This window comes from Suricata suricatta, chromosome 2 (assembly GCF_006229205.1).
Source record: "Suricata suricatta isolate VVHF042 chromosome 2, meerkat_22Aug2017_6uvM2_HiC, whole genome shotgun sequence".
NCBI classification, from domain to species: Eukaryota; Metazoa; Chordata; class Mammalia; order Carnivora; family Herpestidae; genus Suricata; species Suricata suricatta.
In genome coordinates this window covers 154805038-154823718 of record NC_043701.1, presented here as the reverse complement: position 1 = coordinate 154823718, position 18681 = coordinate 154805038, and the positions used below count along the sequence as shown (strand labels likewise).

Below are 18681 nucleotides of genomic sequence, written 5' to 3'. Positions count from 1 at the left end.
GGGGAACCCTCTCACACTCTTGGTAGGAATGCAAACTGGTTTTGCCACTCTGGAAAACAGTATGGAGTTTCCTCAAAAAGCTAAAAATAGAACTACTCCACAACCCAGCAATTGCACTACTAGGTATTTATCCAAAGAAAACAAAACTGTTGATTTGAAGGGGCACATGCACCCCAATGTTTATAGCAGCACTATCAACAATAGCCAAAGTATGGAAAGAACCCAAACGTCCTTGACTGATGAATGGATAAAGAAGATGTGATATATATATATATATATATATATATATATACACACACAATGCAATATTACTCAGCAGTCAAAATGAATGATATCTCACCATTTGCAACAACATGGATGGAACCAGTGTGTATTATGCCAAATGAAATAAGCCAAGAAAGAGAAAGACAAATATCATATGATTTCACTCATATGGAAAAAATAAAATATGATAAAAACAGAGAGGGAGGCAAACCATAAGAGAGACTTAACTATAGAGAACAAACTGAGGGCTGCTGGAGGGAAGTACATGGGAGATGGGCTAAATGAGTGATGGGCATTCAGGAGGGCACTGGTTGGATGAACGTTAAGTGTTACGTTTAAGTGATGAATCACTAAATTCTACTCCTGAAATCAATACTAATTACACTATGTGTTTTTTAAAAAAATTTAATGTTTACTTATTCTTGAGAGAGAAAGAGAGCTCAGAGGAGAGAAGCAGAGAGAGAGGGAGACACAGAATCTTAAGCAGGCTCCAGAATCTGAGCTCTCAGCACAGAACCTGATGGGGCTCGAACTCACAGATTGTGAGATCACAACCTGAGCCGAAGTCAATGCTTAACCGACTGAGCCACACTATGTTAACATGAATTTAAACTTAAAAATAAAGTAAAATTAAACAATAAAATAAGGAAAACAAAAGAGACCTAATGGAGAACCAGGGGGAGCGGAGGAGGGAGAGAGAGTTGGGGAGAGAGAAGGATGCAAAACTTGAGAGACTATTGAATGCTGAGAATGAACTGAGGGTTGAGGGGGAAGGGGGAGGGGGGAAAAGAGGTGGTGGTGATGGTGGAGGGCACTTATGGGGAAGAGCACTGGGTGTTATATGGAAAACAATTTGACAATAAAATATTATGGAAAAAAAATAAAATAAGATAAGATAGAATAAAATGGAAGCCTCTGCTGGCTCTTGAAAAGTTGAGAAGTCAGGACTATTTAGAATCTTTTCACAGGGCTCTTAAAATTTTTTTTTAAATGTTCACTTATTTTTTTTTAATGTTTTATTTATTTTTGATACAGAGAGAGACAGAGCATGAGAGGGGGAGGGGCAGAGAGAGAAGGAGACACAGAACCGGAAGCAGGCTCCAGGCTCTGAGCTAGCTGTCAGCACAGAGCCCGACGCAGGGCTCGAACCCACGACCGTGAGATCTGACCTGAGCCGAAGTCGGAAGCCCAACCGACTGAGCCACCCAGGCGCCTCTAAATGTTCACTTATTTTTGAGAGAGAGAGAGAGAGAGAATATGAATGAGCAGGAGAGGGGCAGAGAGAGAGGGAGACACAGAATCTGAAGCAGGCTCCAGGCTCTCAGCTGTCAGCACAGAGCCTGACACAGGGCTCGAACCCATGAGCCGTGAGATCATGACCTGAGCCGAAGTCAGACGCTTAACTGACTGAACCACCCAGATGCCCCTCATAGGGCTTTTTATAATAGAGATCTGATCTGATTTAAAATGACTCTGGCAGGGTGCCTGGTTGGCCCAGTTGGTAGAGCATGTGACTCTTGATTTTGGGGTTGTGAGTTTGAGCCCCATACACATCACAGAAATTACTTTCAAAAAATGACTCTGGCAAGTCTATACAGATAGAAACAGATTAGTGGTTGTCAGGGGCTTGGAGGCGAGAGGAGTAGGGAATGACTGCTTGACGGGTATGGGATCTCCTTTTGGAGAGATGACAATGTTCTGAAACTAGACAGTATCTGTGGCTGCACAATTCTGTGCATGTACTCAGTTTCCCCAAACTGTGCACTTTAAAATAGCTAAAAATGGTAACTATTACATTCTGTATATTTTACAATAAAAAAGAAAATTTTCCCAAAAGGAAAAATGACTTCTTAGGTAATATTAATACACTAACAAGTACTGAGAATTTATCTTTAGAATGCAATTTGTTTCTAATTTAAAATTGTAGGGGAATTCTTTGTTATAGATGAATCCTAGCTAAACACACACACGGTAAAATTGGGAAAATTATCATTTTTTAAAGGTAAAGATCATCAATTAGTTCTAAAACTGTTGGATCGATGATTTGGGAAACAGGATATTTATAAGGTCTCAAAGTACCAGGCTATAGATTTTTTTATTAATTACCTAAGAAAAACAGAACTTCAGCAATGAAGATTTATGGCAGATACCTCCTTTTTTTCTTTAATGTTTATTTATATTTGAGAAAAAGAGACAGAGAGCAAGTGGTGGAGAGTCAGGGAGACACTGAGAAAGAATCTGAAACAGGCTCCAGGCCCTGAGCTGTCAGCACAGAGCCTGACATCAAGCTCAAACCAATGAGTCATGAGATCATGATCTGAGCCAAAGTCGGACACTTAACCGACTGAGCCATCCAGGCGCCCCATGGCAGATAACCTCCTTAATAAGTGATTACCTTAGCATCATCAATAATGATATAAATTGATATCATATGTATCCAGCCAAAATGTGATACATATACAACATCACATATATAACGTTCTTCTACAAAACACAGAACTGGAATCTTATCTCTAAAAAAATATCGCACAGAGCACCTGGGTGACTCAGTTGATTGAGCATCTGACTCTCTCGGTTTCAGCTCAGGTCACGATCCCAGGATCATGGGATTGAGCCCCATGTCAGACTCTCTGCTGAGCATGGAGTTTGCTGAAGATTCTTTCTCAAAAAAAAAAAACCCTAAAAATTATACAAAACCAGACTGAGAAATATTTTCCATGACAACTATCCTGGACTCTGAAAAACTGTTAGTGTGTTGAAGTGAAACAAATAAAAAGGAACTGTTCTTTATAAAAGGGGTGTAAAGGGACAGATAATCAAATTATACATTTATTCCTTGATTAGATACTAGATGCCCCCTCAAAAAAAGCTATAGAAGATATTTTAGCAGGGGGTGCCTGGGTGGCTCAGTTGGTTAAGCACTGATTTTGGCTCAGGTTATGATCTCACAGTTTGTGAGTTCAAGCCCTGCATTGGACTCTCTAGTGTCAGCATGAAGCCTGCTTTAGATCCTCTGTCTCCCTCTCTCTCTGCCCCTCCCACATTGCCGTTCTCACTTTTCCTCAAAAATAAATAAACATCAAAAAAAAAAAAAGACATTTTAGGATAACTGGAAAAATGTAATGATAGGTATATTTTAGATACAGTTATTGTATGTATGGTAATTCCTTGAGTGTGAATGCTATTATTGCTATGCAGGAAGCCCTTGTTCTTACAAGACACATACTAAAGTATTTAGGTGTTAAGTGTGATAGATCAATGCATACAGATAGATATGTACTTAAAATATAGATGTTTACACATTTTCATATGTATTATTTATATATACACAAAACATTATACAGTCATTGTGTGTGTGTGTGTTTAAATGCTATTTTGATTTTTGAATTTTTTTAATTCAAAATTGTAAGGAAATTCCATCCTCTAAGTTTATCATAGTTAAGGTCTATAATTTTGTTTTCAAAATTATTGCCTTGTACATTTTAAGACAAGTAATATGTGAAAGTGTTATTTTAAGATTTAAAAAGCAAGCATATTTTCAATAAAAGATGCTGGAACAAGTGGGTGTCCCTTAACAAAAGGAATGAAGAAGTATAATTAGTACTTCACACTATAAGTGAAAATGAACTTTAAATGTATCATTGACCTAAATACAAAAGCTAAGAGCATAAAACTTGTAGAAGAAAAGATAAGAGCAAATATTTGGGGGCGCCTGGGTGGCTCAGTCGGTTAAGCCTCCGACTTGGGCTCAGGTCAGATCTCACATTTGTGGGTTCGAGTCCCGCATCAGGCTCTGTGCTGACAGCTAGCTCAGAGCCTGGAGCCTGCTTCCGATTCTGTGTCTCCTTCTCTCTCTGCCCCTCCCCCCTCATGCTCTGTCTCTCTCTGTATCAAAAATTAAAAAAAAATTAAAAAAAAAAAAGAGCAAATATTTGGGAACTTGTATTGGCAAAAAATTTTCCAGACAGGACAAAGAGTGAATATTAGCAACACTTACACTTAATAAAAAGCTTGTGTATAAAATATATGAAGGATTGCAGTAATTAAATAAGACAAACAACACAATACAAAATAGGAATATACCAAAGAATATATATGAAGAGCCCATCAATCATGAAGAGAGGTCAAACATCATCATGCATCCAGAAAACAGAAATAAAACAAAATGTGATGTCACTACACAACCACTTACAGTAACTAAAATTTAAAACCACCAACAATGTGGCACCTGGGTGGTTCAGTGTGTTAAGCACCCAACTCTTTATTTCAGCTCAGGTCATGATCTCACAGTTGTGAGTTCAAGCCTCGCGTCAGGATCTTAGCTGACAGCATGGAGTCTGCTTGGGATTCTCTCTCCCTATCTCTCTCTGCCTGTCCCCTGCTTGTGTTCTTCCTCCCTCTCTCTCTAAAAATAAATAAATAAACATTAAAAAAAAAAGACCACCAATGGCAAGTGGTGGAAAGTACCTGGAGCAACTGGAACTCTCATATTTTGCTAGTGGGAATGTGAAATATCACAGTCACATTTAGAAAACATTTGATGGTTTTTTATAAAGTTAAACAGGTAAGCAAAAGCCCCACTCTGCATTCACCCAAAAGAAATGAAAATTTATATCCACATAAAACCCTGTATGCAGGGGCGCCTGGGTGGCTCAGTCGGTTAAGCCTCCGGCTTCGGCTCAGGTCAGAGCTCACGTTTGTGGGTTCGAGCCCCGCATCAGGCTCTGTGCTGACTGCTAGCTCAGAGCCTGGAGCCTGCTTCCGGTTCTGTGTCTCCTTCTCTCTCTCCCCCTCCCCCTCTCATGCTCTGTCTCTCTCTCTATTAAAAAAAAAAAAAAACCCTGTATGCAAATGTTCACAGCACTTTTATTCAAATAGCCTCAAATTGGAGACAACACAAATATCCATCAACGAGTGAGTGGATAAATAATTTGTGGTACTCTGTAGGATGGAGAATCACTCATCAAAAAAAGAACAAACTAATGATACATCCAATAACAAAGATAAATCTCAAACACATTCTGTCACATAAAAAAGATGAAGGCTTATTTATATTGATTACAAGTTAGTCTATTTATGTTGCATTCTATTATATTACATTCTTAAAAAGGCAAAACCATAGAACCAAAAACATATCAAGGGTTGGAACTGGGGGAAGTGGATTGATTGTAAATGGAGAGTGAGGGAATTTTTTGAGATAGCAATGTTTTACATCTTGGTTGTAGTGGTAGTTACTTGACTTCACATATTGGTAAGAACTCATTAGACTTTACCCTTAAAAATGTGAATTTTCTTTTCTATAACTTATACCTCAAGTTAAAAATAGAGGAATGCACTAAATCACAAAAAGCATATGGTGAAAAGTAGGTCTCCCTGCCATTTAAATACTTCCCCAAAACAACTATTCACAACTAGTAATATGTCCTTCCATAGAATATGCCCTTCCAGAGAATATATATATCAGGCAAATAAATCTACATGTTTATTCCACCTAGAACTTTATTCTTTTTTATCAAATGACAAGCATCCACTTCATCTTGATTTTTTAAATTTTACTTGAATTTGAGAGACACAGCAGGAATTTTATTAGGAATTCTAGAATCATTGATGAAAATCATCTCAAGATGCAGTACTTCTGTAGATGCATTGCCTAGCCTTCTAAACAAGGTATAATTTGAAAGCGTATTTAGACTTACTTAGAGGCAATGATGCCATTGTCATGTTTTAGTACTTGTTCCATAAAAAGTAACAAAAAAATAATTTGATGCTGGCCCATATCAACATATATACATCTGCCTTATTCATGCTATAAAATATGAATGTATCATTACATTACTGATGAACATTCAGATCCTTAAGCATATTTTTATGGGAACCTGTGTGGCTCAGTTAGCTGAGTATCTAACTCTTGATTTCAGCTCAGGTCACGATCCAGGGTTGTGGGATCAAGCCCCATGATGGGCTCTGTGCTGAGCACGGAGCCTGCTTAAGATTCTCTCTCTCTCTCTCTCTCTCTCTCTCTCTCAAAAAAACCCAGAATATTTTAATTATAAACAGTGATGCGAGGACTTATTTTTTTAATATTCCTCTGTTAATACTTGTAGTAGATACCAAGAATTATTATTGTGTTAGAGGATTCTATATTTTATTTCTGATAGTGCCAAAATGTCCTCCAAAAAAAAAAAAGTACTTATCTATACTCCTGCCAGTGGCGATTGAAAGTGTTCACTTACATACATCTTCACTAATACAACATTTTCTCAGCCTTTGACTTCATCAATCTAATAAGTGAAAAGGGTGTCTCATACTTTTAGCTTGTATTTTGTATACCTTGTTGGATTCTTGCAACATTCTAGTGAGGTAAAGAAGGTCAGTGCTATAAACAGTTTACAAATGAGAAAACCAAGGTATATAGGATTAAGAAATGTATTCAAGATTATAGTAAAGCGTACCCAACCCAGAGTTTCTACGGAGGTTCTCCTGAACTTGTATCCTTCTGTCTGGCACTTCAAATACCTACTTGAGTTTTCTATTTTTAGAACACATTTGGCAGAAGGAAGCACCTGATTCACTTAGAAAACCCAGACGAGAAAGAGCCCTCTCTGCACAAGTGTCACTTCTTTCACCCCTCTGTCCTAAGCATGCAACTGTGATTCTGATCAGGCATTTCCCTGGCTGGGAAATAACGGGAAAACCAGATGAAGCACAAATGGTTATCTGCAACTCAGAGGAAGTCATCTCTCCCCCAAACGTTTTTTTTTTTTGGCTTAATATGTAAATTCATATCTTTCCTTTTATTATTATTTTAGAGAGAAAGCATGGGTGTGCACCTGCTAGTGGATGAGAGGGGCAGAGGGAGAGGGAGAGGGAGAGAGAGACTCCTAAGCAGGCTCTACACTCGGCACAGAGCGGGATGCGGGGCTCAATCCCAAAACCCTGGGAACATGACCTGAGCTGAAATCAAGAGTCAGATGCTCAACTGACTCAACCACCCAGGTGCCCCAAGGTGTTTTTTTTTTTTTTTTTTAAGTTTACGTATTTTTTTTTTTAGTGGTCCCTACACCCAATGTGGGGCTTGCACTCACAATCCCAAAATCAAGAGTCGTATGCTCTACTGACTGAGCCAGCCATGTACCACCCCTCCAAAGTTGTTTTTATCAACCATTTCAAAGTTATATATAGCATGACTATTTTAGCATCTTCTTATTTTTCTATATCAGCCCATAAAATATGAACACTTGTTTTCTTGAAAGTATAAATACACAGCCCTTCATCTGAACCTCCTGAGGCCTAATATGTTTTCAAATTCAGAACTGTTTGATGATTTTAGAAAGATATTATGATGTATATCCCATAAATTTTTAAATACTCCCAATAACGTGGTATCATATAATCAAACACATTGATACCTCTTTCGCAAATCATGAATATTTACACAAAGGACATCAATAAGCAATTGACAGATTCACTTCAGTTCAAGATTTTGGCCACTGAAAGAAATTATATTTATTTTTAATTTTCTGAGTTTTTAATGTTGCAGAATTAAGGTTTTAAGGTAAAATTTTAAGTATTATCTTAAAAAGAAAAATACCTTAGATCAATTCTGTCCAACACAGTAGTCTTGAGTGATCCATGGTTATTTATATTTAAATTAAAGCTCATTGTAAGTATATAAACTTTAAAGTTCAAGTATTAATTATTAAAAAAAAATATTGGGGCACCTGGGTGGCTCAGTTGGTTAAGCATCTGACTTTGGCGCAGGTCAGGATCTCACTACTTGTGAGTTCGAGCCCTGCTTCGGGCTCTGTGCTGACAGCTCAGAGCCTGGAGCCTGCTTCAGATTTTGTGTGTGTGTGTGTCTCTCTCTCTCTGCCCCTCCACTACTTGCACTCTCTTTCACTCTCACATAAATAAACATTGGGGTGCCTGGGCGAGTCAGTGGTTAAGCTTCCCATTTCAGCTAAGGTCATGATCTCATGGTTCGTGGGTCTAAGCCCCACATTGGGCTCTTTGCTGACAGCTCAGATCCTGGAGCCTGCTTCAGATCCTGTGTCTCACTGACTCTCTCTAACCCTCCCCTGCTCATACTCTGTTTGTCTCTCTCAAAAATGAATGTTAAAAAAATGAATAAAATTAATAAACATTAAAAAATATATTAAACCCGATTCAAGAATTATGTGTATAGAAATCACAAATAAATCCACAACTTATTAGCAATGATAAGTGAATTTGGAGAGGTTGCTAGATCTAAGGTCATCAAAAAAATAAAATCAATTATATTTCCATATCACAAAAAAGGTAGAAAAGATATTTTAAAAATTATACAACCTATAATAACATCAAAAATACCACTTATCTAGGAAAAACCTAATAGATACACAAGCCACTGCACTGAACACAATATTGAAAAAATTAAAGAAAGAAAGACCAAATATATTGGGAGAATATAACATATATATGAATTGAAAAATTCAAGATGCAACATTTCAATTCTTTCTAAATTATTTTATTATCACCCTGATAAAAATCACAGCCAAATGCTTTGGATAATGAAAAAATGATACAAATTTATTTGGAAATATAAATGGCTAATAGCCAAAACAATATTAAAGAAGCAGAAAAAATTTGGAAGACTTACACAGCCAAATATCAAAACCTGTCATAAAAGTCTGTAGCCTCAGTGGGGCACCTAGGTGGCTCAGTAGCTTAAGCATCCGATTCTTGGTTTCAGCTCAGGTCATGATCTCATGGTGTTGGGGCCCAGTAGGCAAAAATAACCCTCAAACAATATTTGGCCTCCTGGGCCGCACATGTGGCTTCTGTTCATCCTATGATTTTCTCATTGCTTTGTAAAGAGACATGTACTTTTAGGCTTTCATTCAGTCAGTGGAACCTGGCCCTCCCCTTGCTTTGTTTTCTAGCTCTTTGTTTGGTGTAGGGAGTTAACCCAAACCTCTGCCATAAAATTTGCATATTAAAGGATAAGCGTCCTGCCCATGAATCACTGATGAAGGGCCTTAAGGACTGTAAATCTCTCCTCATAGAATTCTTCAGGCTCATCTTCCGCTTGTAGCCAGACTATTATTGGGGAATCCCTCCCTTGTAATGACTTGTTTCCTTTTATCTACTACTGTCCTGATAAAAATGACCTTTTCCGGAGCATGTCTTTACTTCAAAAATCTTGAACTATGTAACCATTAAAGAAATGATGTAATCACCCATGGTATGTAAGACCCTGGCCATCTAAGTAAAACGTGGCTTTTCCACCATGCCTGTTGTCTGTCTTGTTTGTCGTTGTCTGTCTTCTTTCTTATATTGCGCCAACACCAACTCCCTACTCAGGACCTTTCGACTGGGGTGCGTGGGCTGGCCCCCCGCATCATGGTTCATGAATTCGAGCCCTGCATAGAGCTCTGCACTGGAAGTGTGGAACCTGCTTGGGGTTCTCTCTCCTCTCTGCCCCCTCCCTTACTTGCACAGTCTCTCTCTCTCAAAAATAAACAAACAGGGGCGCCTGGGTTGCGCCCAGCTTTGGCTCAGGTCGTGGCCTCACGGTTTGTGGGTCTGAGCTCCACGCTGGGCTCTGTGCTGACAGATCAGAGCCCGGAGCCTGTTTTGATTCTGTGTCTCCCCGTCTCTCTGTCCTTCCCATGTTCACCTCTGTCTGTCAATAATAAATAAATGTTTAAAAAAATTTTTTTTAAATAAACTTTAGGGGCGCCTGGGTGGCTCAGTCGGTTAAGGATCTGACTTGGGCTCAAGTTATGATCTCGCGGTTCGTGAGTTTGAGCCCCACGTCGGGCTCTGTGCTGACAGCTAGCTCAGAGCCTGGAGCCTGCTTCCGATTCTGTGTTTCCCTCTCTGTCTGACTCTCCCCTGCTCATGCATTTTTTTTTTAAATTAAAAAAAGTAATAAAAATAAAAATAAAGTTTAAAAAAAGTCTGTAAACTGGAAACAACACAAAATCCATCAAGCTGCCACATATATGAGTTGTGCACCTTTCTCATCTGGTATTGGTAAAGGACCGGACCAACACTGGGAATAGGCGAACTTCAAGAGCACTAAAGTCAGTGGAGGAGAAATAGCTCTTACCTTGGGGATGACATAGTTTCTGAATTTAACATCACAGGTCACTGCATGAGGCACGTCGACTGGGATAAGGTCAATGTACCTCTGGACCTCATGCAACACTGCATTCGTGTAGGGCATTCGGCTCCTGTCCTGCATGCAGGGGCTCCGGTGTCTGCCAATTACACAGTCAATCTCTTCCTGGATTTTAGCTGATAAAGCACAAAAAAGACTGATGAAAAAAGTGAAAAATTACATACACATTTGCATGCCAATTCCAGTTCTATGAACACTCTGAGGTATTCTAACATCATCACGAACATCTGTTATGTGCCCAGAACTACATCTTAGAGAGAGTTGCCATAATATTGACACATATGACTCTTATACAAGCTAGGCTTTGAGAAAAATCTGTGCACACCTATATTAGCATGCAGGATCATTAATACAAATAAAAATGATGGAATGTTTCAAATATTAATAGTCCTTTTTTTTTTTGAGAGAGAGAGACAGTGTGAGCAGGGGAGGGTCAGAGAGAGAGGGAAACAGAATCTGAAGCAGGCTCCAGGCTCTGAGCTAGCTGTCAGAGGGGCTCAAACCCACGAACCGTGAGATCATGACCTGAACCGAAGCCAGACGCTTAATTGACTGAGCCACCCAGGCGCCCTTTAATAGTACATTTTAACTCAAGAAATTGCTGTCCTCAAAGAAAGGAAAACAGGGATCAAGTATCTTTTTCATATCACAACAATATACTTTAAAAATCAAATTCTATAGCTAATGTATTTGTATGTATGGTTTGTGCGACTGAACGTATGTTGTATGTATTTATTTGCACCTTACAATGATATCTTCTCTCATTCCCACATTTCCCAAAGGTTTAAAAGTTTGAAAGATTCTAGCAATTTCTTCTGAAATTTATGCTTCACGTTTCTAAATGGTGACTATTCCTATTTCTCAACTTACTTTTTTATTTTTTTCCTCTATTTTATTTTTATTTCTTTATTTTTAAGTAGGCTTCATGCCCAGCACAGAGCTCATTGCAGGGCTTGAACTCGTGACCATGAGGATCAAGAACTGAGCTGAGATCAAGAGTAGGATGCTTAACTGACTGAGCCACCCAAGTGCCCCCCACGACTTATTCTTTTTTAGACAACGTCTAATGATGTTCTGGTGAGAGATCAGGACTTACATTTCAACCCCTACCCTATACAAAATGCACATATTCACAGACAGATACACCCACCCACATGCTTCTCCTTACTCCATTTTCCCCAATATATTTATATACTTTCTGATTATCTCAATATTCATTGTTTGTATTAGGACTATAATAAATATTATACAAGTGTAACAACTAAGATTATGTTTCATCTTTTGTACATTCTTGGTCTTACGGGTGCTTATTTCAATTCCTAATTTAGAAATATGGCAAATGCTCAGGTAGATGTTTCAAACTCCTAGTAATGTAATTATTATAAAAGCTCAAATGATTGATCCTTTCTCTTTCTTCTTGGGTATCTCCTCTCACATCTGCTTTGTCCACCTAGTCCAATTTGAGCTTGTTTGGAAGTTCTCGCAGGGGAGCGCAGCTACTCGTATACCCTTGACTGAAGAACGGTCCTCCTCTATCGGGGATGATCGTCCTCTTCGACTAAGCGCGCAACTTCGGGAGGGACGCACATGGAGCAGTGAGGGAGGAAGGGGACACCCGTCTAGCCAGCCAGATCAGCCGAATCAACCCTGGCGATCAATGGGGTGACAGATGTCACAGCCAGATCGCCCTCACATCCCACCTAGTCCAATTTGAAATGGATATTTTCTAAGCCTGGTGCCCAGCACATTCCCATTTCCATTCTCCTACATGAGATCTCCTGATTCCTGGAGCCCATGACTTTCTCTGATTTGATTTCAGATATCTATATAGAGCATACACTCTAGTATATATATTTTTTAATTTAAAAAATTTGAGTATTCTCTACACCCAAAGTGAGGCTCAAACTTATTTAAAAAGATTTTTTAATGTTTTATTTATTTTTGAGAGAGAGAGACAGCTTGAACAGGGGAGGGTCAGAGAGAAAGGGAAACACAGAATGTGAAGACAGGCTAAAGGCTCTGAGTTAGCTATCAGCACAGAGCCTGATGTGGGGCTCGAACTCACTAACTGTGAGATCATGACCTGAGCCAAAGCCAGACGCTCAACTGACTGAGCCACCCAAGCGCCCCAACTTATAACTCTGAATCAAGAGATACATGTTCTACTGACTGAGCCAGCTAGATGCCCATCTAGCATATTTCTAAGAAAGTAAAATCAGATGGTAAGTTTTTTGCCAGCTTATAGATCTGAAAATATCCTTAATACTCAAGATATAGTCGCTCTTGAGAATTCTAATGCCATATATTACTTGATTTATCTCTGAAAGTTTTTATGAATTTCTCTTTAATCCTGGTGTTCTGAAATTCCATGACCCTCTGTCTTAGGGAGAATATTATTATTTTATTCACTTTGCTGGGAATTTGGTGAGAAATTTTTGGTCTAGATGGGAGAAGAAGAAGGCCTTTTCTCTTGAAATTGTTCATTCACTGCAGTCAGTATTTGGCTGCTGAATTTTGGGAAGAGGATGGAGAAAGGAGCTAAGGGTCTCAGAACTCAAGTGGACTACTACTCAGTCTTTCTTTTAAGCCCTACACTTCACTCTTTCTCTGTGTCTGCTAAGTGTCCCTGAGTGCAAGGTCTTTTAGGTTCAGTTTCTCTAGAGAGTGAGCCTCCCTTTTCTGTGGAGGGCAACCAGTTACCTGCTAAGAGAAGTTGTACAGGGAATCTGGCCAGAGGGAGCCTCCTGTTTTCCACTCCAATCTCCCTCTACCTTCCTTGAGACTTGGTTCTTTCAATACTGAGCCTTATGTAGTTGTAGGGGCTTGTTACCCATAATTAATCTTCCTTTTTGACATTTAGGTTAAAACATCAATCTCCCTTCTGAGTTGGTATCAGCCCTCCATTCACTCTCTATGCTTTAGAAATCTGTTGAAATTGATAACTGTTTACTGTTTTTCTCAGACTTAAACAGGAATAGTGCTCATTTATAATTAATTTATCATTTCAATGGGATCCTGATTCAGAAAATTATGTGTATAACTGATTTGCTGTGCATAAGCAGAATATGCTTGAAGAGAAGTTTTATGAACATTTTTTAAGTTGTTCATAAAAGGTAAAACTATTGACCCAAAAAGAAACTTTTATGGCAAATACCATTTTTCTGGACTCAGACTTCTTAAATAATAAAACTCCTTTTTTAAAAAATTTTTTAATGTTTTTTATTTATTTTTGAGAGACAGAGTGAGACAGCACGAGCAGGGCAGGGTCAGAGAGAGAGGGAGACACAGAATCCGAAGCAGGCTCCAGGCTGCTAGCTGTCAGCACAGAGCCTGACGCGGGGCTCAAACCCATGAACCGTGAGATCATGACCTGAGCTGAAGCCGGACACTTAACTGATTGAGCCACCCAGGTGCCCCAAATCAGTTGTGTTTCTATACACTAACAATAATCTATCTGAAAGAGAAATCAGACAATTCCATTTACAATGGCATCAAAAAGAATAAAATGCTTACTAACTAATTTAACTAAAGAGGTGAAAGATATGTACACTGAAAACTATAGAACATTGATGAAAAAATGGAAGAGAACACAGTTATATAGAAAGATATCCTGTGGTCATGGATTAGAAGAATTAGTATTGTTAAAGTGCCTATATTAACTAAAGTGATCTACTGATGCAATATGATCCTTATCAAAATTCCAGTGACATTTTTCACAAAAATAGAAAAAGAAATCCGAAAGTTCATACAGAATCACAGAAGGCTCTGAATAGTGAAAGCAGCCTTGAGAAAGAAGAACAGAACTGGAGGTACCACGCTTTCTAATTTCAAGTTCTATTCCAAAGCTATAGTAATCAAAACAGTAGTATATGGGGGTGCCTGGCTGGCTCAGTCAGGAGAGCATGCGACTTTTGATCTCGGGGTTGTAAGTCTGAGCCCCACAAAGGGCTTACAATTTATTTAACAACAACAACAACAGAGAAAATAATCAACAAAATGAAAAGGTAACCTATGGAATGGAAGAAAACATTGGCAAAGTATATATCTGATAAGGGATTAATATTCAAAATATATAAGAAACTCATACGGCTCAACAGCAAAAAAAATTAACCTAAAATAAAATGGGCACAAGACCTGAATAAACATTTTTCCAAAGACATACAAATGGCCGATAGATATATGAAAAGGTACTGAATATCAGGGATGTGTCAGTCAAAATCACAATGAGATGTCACCTTACACCTATTAGTATGGCCATTACCAAAAAGACAAGAGATAACATATATTGGTGAGGATACAGAAAAAAGGGAACCCTGTGCACTGATATGAATGTAAATTGGTACAGATATTATAGAAAACAGTATGGAGGTTGCCAAAAAAATTAAAACCTGAACTAACAGTGATCCAATAATTCTACTTCTGGGCATATATCCAAAGAAAATGAAATCAGCATCTCAAAGAGATTTTTGCACTCTCATATTCATTGCAGCATTATTTACAATAGTCAAGATATGGAAAAACCTAAGTGTCCATTAATAGAGCAATAAAGAAAAGGATAATAACAGAATATTATTTAGCCAGTAAAGAAGAAAATCTGGCATTTGCAACAATATGGATGAAACTGGAGGATACTACACTCAGTAAAATATGCCAGGCACAAAAAGACAAATACTGCATGATCTCACATATATGTGGAATCTAAAAAGTCAAACTCATAGAAGCAACAGGTAGAATGGTGGCTGCCAGAGGCTGGGGGTGGGGGAAATGGAGAGATATTGGTCAAAGGGTTCAAACTTTTAGTTATAAGATGAATAAATTGGGGTGCCTAATGTACAACATGATGACTGTGATTAATAATATTGTATCGTACACTTGAAATTTGCTAAGAGAGTAGGGGTGCCTGGGTGGCTCAGTCAGTTAAGCGTCCGACTTTGGCTCAGGTCACAATCTCACAGTTCATGGGTTCGAGTCCTGCATCGGGCTCTGTGCTGACAGTTAGCCCAGAGCCTGAGCTTTGTCTTCAGATTCTGTCTCTCTCTCTCTCTCTCTCTCTCTCAAAAATAAATAAAACATTAAAAAAAAGGAAATTTGCTAAGAGAGTAGCTATTAAGGGTTGTCACCACACCTCACCCCTCCAAAAGGTAGATATGTGAGATGATAAATAGGTTAATTAGCTTAATTATGGCAATCATTTCACAATGTACATGTATATCAAATCATCACATTGTAGAAGTATATATAATTTTTACTTGTTAATTATATATCAAAAAGGTGGAAAAAAATAAAGTTGTTTAAAAAGAAAAAAATGGGGTGCCTGGGTGTCTCATTTGGTTAAGTGTCTGACTCTTGATTTCAGCTCAGGTCTTGAACTCAAGGTTGTGGGTTCAAGCCTGCATTAGGCTCTGCTCTAGGTAGGAAGCCTACTTAAAAATAAACCAAGTTAAAAAAAATTAAAAAGGAAAAAATCCTTTAGACCACATTCTGTCTAAATAGCATGTTATCTTTTATAAATCTAACTTTAATTTTATAATTCTAAAATACTTCCCAGACTGGAAATTTTCTCAGGCCTTCTCACCAAATTTCTGCTATATTTCAACAAACACCCATCTTCCCTACCCTAGCATTAGAACACTGCATATTCAATCATATGACTTCATTCATATAAGGACTTTAAGATACAAAACAGATGAATACAAGGGAAGGGAAGCAAAAATAATATAAAAACAGGGAGGGGGACAAACCATAAGAGACTCTTAAATATGGAGGACAAATAGGGTTACTGGAGGGGTTGTGGGAGTGGGGATGGGCTAAATGAATAAGGGGCATTAAGGAAACTACTCCTGAAATCATTGTGTACTGTATGCTAACAAACTTGGACGTCAATTAAAAAAATAAATAAAATAAAATAAAAAAGAATACTACATATTCAGAATAAGGAAAGATTTCTTTCTCTCCTTTTTCTTTCTTCTTTCTTTTTCTCTCTTGTTTCTCTCTCTATCTTTCTTCCTTTCTATTTTTAATTTTTTAGAAAGAGAGCACAAGCAGAGAAGAACGGCAGAGACAGGGAGAGAAAGAGAGAACTTTAAGCAGGCTCTACACTCAGCATGGAGCCTGATGCGAAGCCCAATCCCATGACCCTGGAACCATGACCTGAGCTGAAACCAAGAGCCAGATGCACAAATGACTGAAACACCCAGTGACACCAAGAAAAATTTCTCCAAGAACATATCTACAGTTCAAAGTAGCCTCTTTTAGGAAAATTGATATTCAATTTATGCTGGTTGTGCCTGCTACAAATCCTTTCCCATAAAATCTAGATGCGTATCCAAAGTTTTTATTGATAAAATCCATAGCTTTTTGCCTTTGCTATTATTATCACTCACAGTGTCTTCACTTCTCAGGCATCTTCCACTATGGTGTGAATTTGCCTCACTTATCTCCCTTTTTGTTTTTGGAAATATTAGAGCTGGTGGCACAGGAATTTCAGTAATAAAGCTTTTCTAAGCGAAACAAGATGGAAGACCCTAAGACTGTCTTCCCAACATCATTTCTGAAATTCACCCTGATCGCCATGCTGGCTGTACCTGTGACTTCCGGGTGTTTCAGCAGGAGCAACAGAGCATATCTTAGGGTGGTGCTTGTTGTCTCTGTCCCAGCTCCAAACAAATCACTTGCAGTGGCTACCAGGTTTTCACAAGTGAACTCCAACTGCTGATTGTGGTTTTCCTAGGAATTATTCGATGCAATTATTTGATGGTTGGCCAGCATATGTCATTACAATAAATCTCAAATAGCACATTGTTATCAAGTGAAGCAAACTTAGAAACTGGAGAAGGCATTGTTAAAATAACAACTACATGATATGGAAAACTGTATGGATTAGTTGACCCAATCTTCATTTCCTATTCCTTTATCTCTTGCTTGCCTACAAATTCCACTTTCCAGCCTCTTTTGCAGCTAAATAGGCCAAGCAACCTATTTCTTACCAATGGCCTATTGATGCCACTTTCTCTCTTTCCTTCTTTTTACTCAAAACACAGATACATAGGTGGTGGTGGTGTAAACATCATCTTGAAACTGAGTATTTGAGCATGAACATAAAGCCTATACAATAAGTATGCTAAAGAAAAATGGAAGGCATCTGAGTCCATGATATGTCAGGGCTACTGTACATGTCCTGGATGGCTCAACATGAAATTCATTGTATATGAGATAAATAAACCTGCTATTTCCTTAAAACATTGTTAGCTGGGTTTTCTCTTGTTGGTAGACAAACACAGTTTGAACAGATAGAAATGAGTAAATTAGAGTGATATCTCGAAAAATGGTATAAGCCAAGATCAAGTATTTGTAATTCTCTTCTTCTATTATAGAATTTATGTGGATTCTATACTGCCTAAAATCTCATTATAAGGTTGAAAATGTACAAAAGCTAACATGGCAGCACATCCTAAAACAGATTATAGTGAAAATGAATTTAAAAAGACAAAAGGGGGCCAGCCACTACTGCATTCCAGATGTGAGGCAGGAGACAACTTGGAGTAGGAAACAAGTGCAGGAATTAATGGGGATATACAGATAGAAGAAATACTATAGACATGAAGACAGAAAATTTAGGCATTAACTACTCATAAGGGATGAAGGAGAGTGCAGGGGAAATGCAGATGTTGAGGATAAGAGACTGACTGGATAGAAATCTCATAAACTGTATGTAAAAGCACTTCATAAGGACAACCAAAGTTGGTTTAAGATAAGGGTCACACAAAATTGACAATAACCATAGGGCCTTTTGAAATAATAACTATGGAGTTCACTAAAATACAAATATAGATACTAATAATAATAATAATAATAATTTCTTCCTATCCCTTCCTCTACAGCAGCATTAATTTAGTAAGGTTCTCATAATCCCCAAGTGACCTGTGGCATGCCTAACATGTAATCAACTCCATTAAGACAGGCTTAACCCACTCAGTAGCTGTACTTGCTAGACCTACTGGTAATATCATCTTCACACAGTTTTCTAATGTTACCAACCCAAAATTATCCTAAGGCCAGGAAAAAGAGTAGGGCACTTATAAACCATTTTTAGCATTTCCTTCTGTTGAAGTGAATGTTAAATACAAAGTTATCATATGGCCCAGCAATTCTACTACCAAGTACATACCCAAGAGAAACTAAAACATAGGTATACACAAAAACCTGCACACAGATGTCCATAGAAGCTTATTCATAATAGTCAGAAAACCAGA

The 18681-nt window shown here is 38.2% G+C and overlaps 1 protein-coding gene across 1 annotated transcript in view; it reads right to left on the bottom strand.

The window, feature by feature from the left end:
- LOC115273354 (cytochrome P450 2C41-like) overlaps positions 1–18681 on the bottom strand; it is a 36089-nt gene that overhangs the window by 5901 nt on the left and 11507 nt on the right. Inside the window, exons 6-7 of the mRNA XM_029916374.1 lie at positions 17014–17155; positions 10358–10545 (exon numbers count right to left, since the gene is read on the bottom strand). Coding sequence (XP_029772234.1) covers positions 10358–10545; positions 17014–17155 — 330 coding nt within the window. The remainder of the gene's footprint in view (positions 1–10357; positions 10546–17013; positions 17156–18681) is intronic.